The sequence below is a fragment of the Lactuca serriola genome, chromosome 7 (genome assembly GCF_051521515.1).
Source record: "Lactuca serriola cultivar US96UC23 chromosome 7, Lser_US96UC23_V15, whole genome shotgun sequence".
Classification (NCBI taxonomy): Eukaryota; Viridiplantae; Streptophyta; class Magnoliopsida; order Asterales; family Asteraceae; genus Lactuca; species Lactuca serriola.
In genome coordinates, this window is record NC_136414.1 from 89292165 (window position 1) to 89300397 (window position 8233).

Below are 8233 nucleotides of genomic sequence, written 5' to 3' on the forward strand. Positions count from 1 at the left end.
TTATTGTTGCTTTTGGTTTTATAGGGTCAATATGAAAAGAGTCATGTGAGCCTCCATGGAGGTTGGTACACCGAACAAAGTCAATTCATAAAGCCACTACACAACATGTTTTAATCAAGAAGTCGCATCATGTTCTGATAAAACAAAGATCACGTGGATCGTTTATGTTAAAAATTATTGTATTAAAAATCAAATTGTTCTAATACAAATATTAAATATTTTTATTTAATAAGTCTGGTTTAAAAAGTCTAAAAATGAACCTAACTAACATTTTTTATTAAAATTTCACCTAAGACAATGACACCTCCCCACGTTTAACGCGCGGTCACAATCTAGTTATTTTTAACAAATAAGACATTAAAAGCATGACAAAAAAAAAACGTACATTTATATCTCCTTGAAATATCCCGTTTATGAATGAAATCATGTAGTTTCATTTTCATGAATCAAATAATATGACAACAAAAGTTAAAAGATATATTTTAATTAAAAATCAAATATCATAATTTATATATGAAAGTAACATGTAAACAATCAAAGCAATGGATCAAAATTGGTTGCCCAAAAGTATTCATTTACATTGTTTGCTTGAAACTTCTTCCTTTCCCAATTGAACACAAAAAACTAAAATGAAAAAAAAAAAAATACAAGAGTCAATAACAGAATATAAAATTTGTAACAAAAAAATAATTGTACAACCCTACAACCATATGGATTAATCAACAAGACTCATCATGTCTTGTAAAAATCTTTTGCCCCGGTGCAAGGATAGCCATCGGATCGTATCTCGATTTCATCTCCACGAACCACAACCATCGATCCCCAAAGTGTTGCTTCCAATCATCTTCGGTATTATAATGAGGAAGATACAACTTGAAATCGAATCCGCTTCTAACACAAGTTTGTATGATTTCTTGATTTTGTGAAACCAGATCTCTAACAGAAGGGGACTTTTGATACGGGTTTGTAAATCGGAGCAATGCAACTATATAAAAGATCTCTCCTTCGGGTAATACTATCGATGCACGTTCGTCCCACCTAATCGATTATTAAAAAAAAAAAGAAAAAAAAAACAAAAAATTATCTCAAGAAGATATTGATTTGATCTTTAAAATGTGGTGGTCCAAAACAAAGAAAGGACCACAATGAAATGTACACAATGATGAGGGAAGATGGAGTCTCAATCAAGAAAAATAAAAAGGAAATAAAATTGATGAGAAAAACAAAATAAATAAAATGATGAAAATGTTTGTATGGGGTATAAGATAGGGACATTTTGGTCAGGAAGAAAATGAAATAGAACCATATGGTGTCATTGTAAGGAATGGGCCCAACGGGTTTGCGTTGTCGTTTCTGATTCGCCAGAGACTGCTCCGATTGCTACATCACTTGGGAATCTCGTTTTCCATCAAAAGATAATAGTATAATACACTACCATCTAAATTACCTTCTTACCCCTCTTCCCAAATCCTATATCTCCCACTAGTCCCACCTAAAATACGTTAACCTATAAATAATACAAAAATAGTAACCTCCTTTTGTTTATTACTTTACTATAGTCTCATATTTTCATAATTTTGTTAAGAAAAAGATTAAAATATATACTATATAAATTTTAATAATCAAATAAATGATAACAAAGTGCAATTTCTTGTATTTAACCTAACAAAAAGTAACAACTTTTGGATACAATAACATTTTATTTTATATGTTTATATTTTCTTTTTTCATATTTAATGTATACTAGTTTAAAAACCACTTTGAATTTGAATATGATTGATATAATAGGACAACTTTTAATTAAATAAAAATGAGAAAGGAAAATCAATATGATATAATAATAAACAAAACAATGAAAGTAATAGGATATTTTTCTTTCACAAATTTAAATGAAACTACTTTACTATGTTTTGCATCAAGATGATATAATAAATGAATGGTTGTAAGAGAAGTCTACTAGTAGAAAAATAATCATGCGTGAACAAAGTACATGGTTTGTATGACCTCATTTTTCTAAGAAGATCTTAACCACCCCATCTAAGCAAAATAGTCAACATATACCATATCAAATTGATCTCACTAGCCACCCTCTCTCTATTGTAGTACCCCACAACGGTCGCAATCGGCAATCCACCACATGGGACGACACGACATGTAGCCCGTCCTCCACGTGACCATCATCACTGCACGCGTGGCCTTTTTATTCTTTTCAACTAATTTTATCCTTCCCACAACACGTTAACCTCGTGGGCCCTAATTTAAACATCAAAATCGACCCCCAATTGATTCTATATCTTTACTCTGTTCCTAGATTAGATTTCGGACGTGTTTGACAAAACTAGCTAGCAACTGCAGATTTTATTTATGCAGAATTGTTCGACAAAAATAGTTTGGCAACTTTTAAATGTATACACAAAAACCAAAAAATAAAAATTACGATAGCTAAAAAGTAAAAACTTTTAAAAATTCCATGTCAAACACGAATTTATCTGCTAAATAGGCTTTTTATGGAAAAGTTCCATAGATGGATGGAAGATTTGAATATATAATATTATAGTGGGAGATTGGACGTTTAAGGATTTTTTTAAAGGATAATCTGGGACTACATATATATTTAATAGTGTCAATGTCAAGGGAAATGAGATGATAGATAATATCATATTATATATTATATATTATGAGAAGGAGAAGGAGAAGGAGAAGGAGAATTACTTACTTGCTTCGCAGAATAGGATAGACCAACATAGGCCCCCCAATGCCATCTTTCAATATTTTCTTGAACACAAAACGATCAAAATCCATGATCGAGGTTTTGGACACAAATAGGTTGAGCCAAGGATGTGGGGTGTCCCATATGCCGTTTGCTTTTGCTTGTTTTTCGGCTTCTTTTACACGTAGTAAGAAATCCACGTAGGTGAGGTCCACCTGGAATTGGGTGTCCTCCATAAATCTCAGCCGTCCAAGCAACTTCTCTACTCTCTAATTAAAATTAAATAAATAAATAAATAACTCAGAAAAAGGAACTGTTGTTGATTATGATTATGAAAAGCAAGGGCAAAAACGTAATTTCAAAAGCAGGCGACAAAAGATGGGGTATTGAGCAAGTAGTGGGGGACCGAAAACGTCACCAAAAATCTCAATGACCAGCAAAACGACAGCGCACTGGAAACGCTTACGGTGAACAATATTAATGTTTTGGCCATTTAGGACAAAGACAATATGCTCTCACCAGTGTCAAGTACGGGTGTCAATCTCGTAAATATGACCAAATTCTGTGGTTGTTTTTGCTACTTTGTGTCAGAGAATCCAATGGAAGATACTGTAGTTGCCTATTGTCAGTTTTTCTAAAAACAACTGTGTATTGGGTAGCTGATGATGGGGGATAAAATGGTAATATCACCCATACCCATCCATGCTGTCATCGGTAGACATACAAATAAACGGACCTCCTCAACTATTCTAGTGCCACGTGTACAGGTAAAACACTTGCCGAATATTTTCTTTTGACTTTTTTTTTTCGCTCGCTTCACCCGTACTATAGTCAAACATCCTATATTGACATGCTTTTATGCACTAACCAAGGTCAATATAGTCAACCCTCGTATTTATTACACTCCCATCTTTTCATAAAAAGGCAAAACTAAATATGATATAATTGTGTTTAAAGTGATTATTACAAAGTTGTATAATAATATTTGATTAGCCAAAGTTGAAATCATTGGAGTTAGGATTCATAACTTTACTCGATTCATTATCTTTTTTGTTTTTTGGAATAATAATTGTGAAAAGATAATTTTTTTAGTAAAAATGCCACATGGATAAATTGGATACTTGGTGATGCTATCTATATAACTAAGATTGAAGTAGGGGAGATGCTATGGTGATTGCGTATGTTGTCATCATCTACTTTTACATAAATATATAAAACAAATCGTACCATCATATATTCATGCGATTTGAACAACATCTTTTAGTAAACCACAATTCCAAACCATTGTGCCATAAAAAGAAAAGGATAATTAATAAATGTGGAAAGTTAAAACAATGGGGCCTAAAGAATATAATATATTTTCCACCAAAGCATATGGTTATAAATATATACATGCATGTCCTATATGACTTTGCTCATATCAATAAATAATTCTTCTTTTATGTTATGCTTGCCAATAAATAGAAACTAGAAATACCATGTTTTTTCTTTTTATTTTTATTTTTATTTAAAAAAAATGATTGGTTAAATATTGTGAAGATATATATATATATATATATATATATATATATATATATATATATATATATATATATATATATATATATATATATCCAATTATACGCTTAAAAAAAGTAACATTGGAATGGCGAAAAGTTGATGTGGTAAAGTGATTTTAATATCAGAAACAAGGAGCACTATAAAAAAGATGAGGTGCGATGCATAGGATCAAGAAAAAGACAGAGAGACTCACTGTATCGACTGTTGTAGAGCAGTTTCCCTTGTTGTAATGTAAAGCGACTTCTAAGCAATACAAAACCGGGTTGTCGAACCGGGTCATGGGAGTCGGGTCGAACGCATGATCCGGGTGAAGTAGCACTGATGGCCATCCGTTTACCGGGTCGTCGCTGTTAACAAACACGAATCCTTCAACGTAATCAAACGACTCGCCTTCTGACTGGGTTATTAACGACTCAGCGTCCTGGGTGAACTCGTCAAACTCGGAGTATACTACCCTTATCCATCTCACCTAATTGCGTTTCGTAAACGTGTAAGATTCAGCAAAAATGTGCGTACAATTTTCTAATGCACAAGGTACAATACAGTAGTTAGTTAAAGGATTGACGAAAATACCAACCATATCCGGGGCGGGTTGAACCAGGACCCGAGCCCGAGTAATGATACCGAATTGTCCAAGTCCGCCGAGAACGGAGAAGAAAAGCTCCGAATTTTGGGTGTCGGAACAGATCACGGTGTCTCCGTTACCTGTAACAACTTCCAATTCCGTTACATTTGACGTTTGTGGACCATACCGGAAAGTCTGGCCGCTAACACCGGCGTTAGACAGCGTTCCGCCGACGGTTAACCCTAGGTAATCCGTCCACGACCGCGGGGAATAACCAAACTCCGAAACGCACCATCGCAACACGTCTTCCCATAATGCTCCACCGCCGACGTCGACGGCGTAACCGTCGGTGTAACGGATGAGGTCAATTCCGGCATCGGAAGACTCCTTCATGTCGAGGACGAGTCCTCTGTTGGCCATGGCTTGACCGTTGATTGAGTGACCGTTTCCCCTTGCCGCCACCGTCAGATTCGGCGATTGAGACGCGAATCTGATGACACTTGCGATGTCGTGGGTACCGGAAGGTCTGATGACGGCGAACGGCGTTGATGCATGCAAGCCGCCGAAGTCTTTTCCGGCGTAGCCGGTAGACCTGTAATCGATAGTGCCTTGAAGGTCCATGGCTTGGCATAATCTAGAAGCTGTTTCTTCGTCTTCTTGTTGGAGCATGGCGTCGGAGTCGTTCTCGTGAACGAAATGCTCTAAATAAGCTATCATCTTCACCGGGGTTTAATCTCTCTATCTCTCTCTCACACACAGTAAAAACACAGTAAGGTGTTTCTCTCTCTGAAATCTGAAGGGGTTGGCTATACTACAACAATACTTTCGCAATCTGCCGCTGCTACAGAATCTAAAGTAATCTTTTTTGTTTCTCTCACTTACACTATATTGGGTGGAGTTCTCGGGCTTAAATAGCGGCGGATTTGTATTTTAAAGACCACCAACAAAAATTTAATTCCATATTTACTTTCTCTAAATATCGACGCTTTTTAACAAAATAAATATAAATAGATAGATAATAAATTGTATCATTTGAACCGAGTGTATCGTTTGAACTGTTTTGTTAACCAGCCACATGACCCCACCACACCCAATGGTAGAATACTTAAAATAATCTTTATATGTGAGAAGTTTAATTATAAACACTTTGTATGGAATTTTGCATATCTACTAATACACTCATTGTGTAGGATCAAACACTATTAAAGATACAAAGAACAATATACAAAAAAAAAGTCATAATATTTTGTTATATTTTGCATTTTATGTGGCAATGACATGGTGATCATGGATTGTGCCCGTTTCATTTCTATAACAATGATGTTGTGGATCATTAAAAAAAAATGGTGAATCAACCATGCAAAAACTATGTGATGCTCGGATCAAATTATACCTAAGATACACGAATCTCACATAATTTCTAACAATAATCTTCAAGTTGATGTGTCGGCTAACCGCATACACTCTATCTATTGAGGACTAATGTAATGTCCGTAGATTCAGACTAGTCAATTTAAAGAAAAATAAACGTTAAAAATGATTTTTTTTTATAAAAGATTATCTAGGATAAATAATTATAATCAAAGTAATGTTTAGGGTCAACAATTCTAACCTATTTGATGTAATAAAGAAGAATTATATAAATATTATGTGTTCTATGATTATTATAATATAATAAAATAGAGAAAATTAGTCGAATCGTTCGTAAATCGTAATAATAAGTGCGCCAAAACATATATATTATTATATATTTAAAAAGTACACGTCTTCCCGATCCCGAAAATATAAATTTCGTAGAAATCTGACTCCGTATGAATTAGATATGATTTTTATAATATATAAAAGTCAGTTGCACACAATGCATGTATGATGTAAAAGTTACAAAGAGAATGATTGACTTTTAGCTAAATCCACTAAAAAGAAAATCATGGTACTCTTTAAAATAAGAATTTTGAGAAAAAGAATGCCAAAAATGGAGTTCGTATAAATGAGTTATAATTTATAATAGCTACGCATGGATATAAAGAACGTCAAAAATAGAGTTCGTATGAACGAGTTATAATTTATAATAACATATTTACGTGTTAAAATAAAGTATAAATCATATATATATATATATATATATATATATATATATATCATTAGAAAGGTATCAACGATACGGTCGTTATAAAACTAGTGTTGAGTACTTTCAACATTAGTTTACTACAAATATCATTAAATTTATTTAAAATAGTATTATAAATAGGTGTTTAGGTCATTTAAGTAACTATAGAGGGTGGTTTTTGAAAATTCAATTACTATAAATAAGAGGCTATAGGCTCTCATATTTCTTGCATCATTCTCTTGATTCCAGAGTCTTTTTTTTTTCTTATCCCCCGAGCATTTTGGTCTCTAGTGATTCGACTTCTCTTTCTATTAGTATAGTAAGGTGAGCGCTGAAGCACTACAAGAGTCTTTTTAAGATTCATCGACACAGCTTTGCCCCATAGAGCCCAACTCCTAGCTAAAACTCCATTGTAAATGAGTTATGCTTACCCTAGTTTAAGTATAACTTATGTTTAAGTTCATTATCGTTATTATGAACCTATAAACAATACATGTGCTAAGTATTATAAATTATACAAAATGTTATTATAATACCTTTTAACTGCCGCATATAGTTGTTGGACTTCAGAACAACTTAAATGCCAAAATGGTCTTGCCTTCTGGTGTTTCATGTCTGGCCTATATAGTGGTTGAATGTATTGCTTAACATTTATAAAACAATATCGCTTGTAGACCTTGAGTTAATTAGTCGCAATAAATATTAGACTTAAATTTGGCAATAATAATGCTAGGTTTCGTCGAAGGAAAAGACGATTGTTAGAAACGAAACGATGTCCGAATTTCGAGTCATCGCTTTAACAAGTAAGTGCATAGTTACTTTCATCTTACACATATATATGAAGTATTTAATATAAATTACGTGCTATGTGTGAATATTATATGTGTTCTTAATATCTATGTTGGATGAAAAAAATATATATGTTTTACTTAATTTAAACTATATATGTATTTTGATACCTATAAACATATTAGGTAAAGATGGGTAGATGAAAGATGAGATGAATGATGAGAGATGAAAGATGATACAGATGATGGGAGATGAAAGATGAGATGAATGATGATATAGATGATGAGAGATGAAAGATGATACAGATGGTGAGAGGTGAAAGATGAGAAGCCTTGACCCAAGTGATGATCCATTCATCTAGAAGAGTATAGATGACGACCACGGACTATTCTAGACAATCCAGTGGAACGCTAGCAGGCTCGCAACCTGTAGGTGTTTTTGAACTATGTGTTCACCAGATGTACTCTAAAAACCCTAGCAGCTATGGACTTAGTGCCTCACA

At 33.6% G+C, this 8233-nt stretch overlaps 1 protein-coding gene across 1 annotated transcript; it reads right to left on the bottom strand.

Annotated features, from left to right (window-relative positions):
• Positions 1-527: 527 nt before the first annotated feature.
• CKX7 (cytokinin oxidase 7) lies at positions 528-5736 on the bottom strand. The gene is made up of 4 exons (XM_079008444.1): positions 4848-5736; positions 4464-4739; positions 2717-2979; positions 528-1038 (listed from the first exon to the last, which is right to left on the bottom strand). The coding sequence occupies exons 1-4, from the start codon at positions 5550-5552 to the stop codon at positions 720-722; spliced, it is 1563 nt and encodes a 520-aa protein (XP_078864570.1). The 5' UTR covers positions 5553-5736; the 3' UTR covers positions 528-719.
• Positions 5737-8233: the final 2497 nt, after the last annotated feature.

Bases quoted from the DNA above. Each gene is read 5' to 3' on its own strand.
- CKX7 (XM_079008444.1), bottom strand. From the start codon at position 5,552: ATGATAGCTTATTTAGAGCATTTCGTTCACGAGAACGACTCCGACGCC. The intron at 4,740-4,847 runs GTTGGTATTTTC...AAACGCAATTAG, and splicing joins TTCAACCCGCCCCGGATATG to GTGAGATGGATAAGGGTAGT. The intron at 1,039-2,716 runs GTAAGTAATTCT...ATAATCGATTAG, and splicing joins TATCCTATTCTGCGAAGCAA to GTGGGACGAACGTGCATCGA.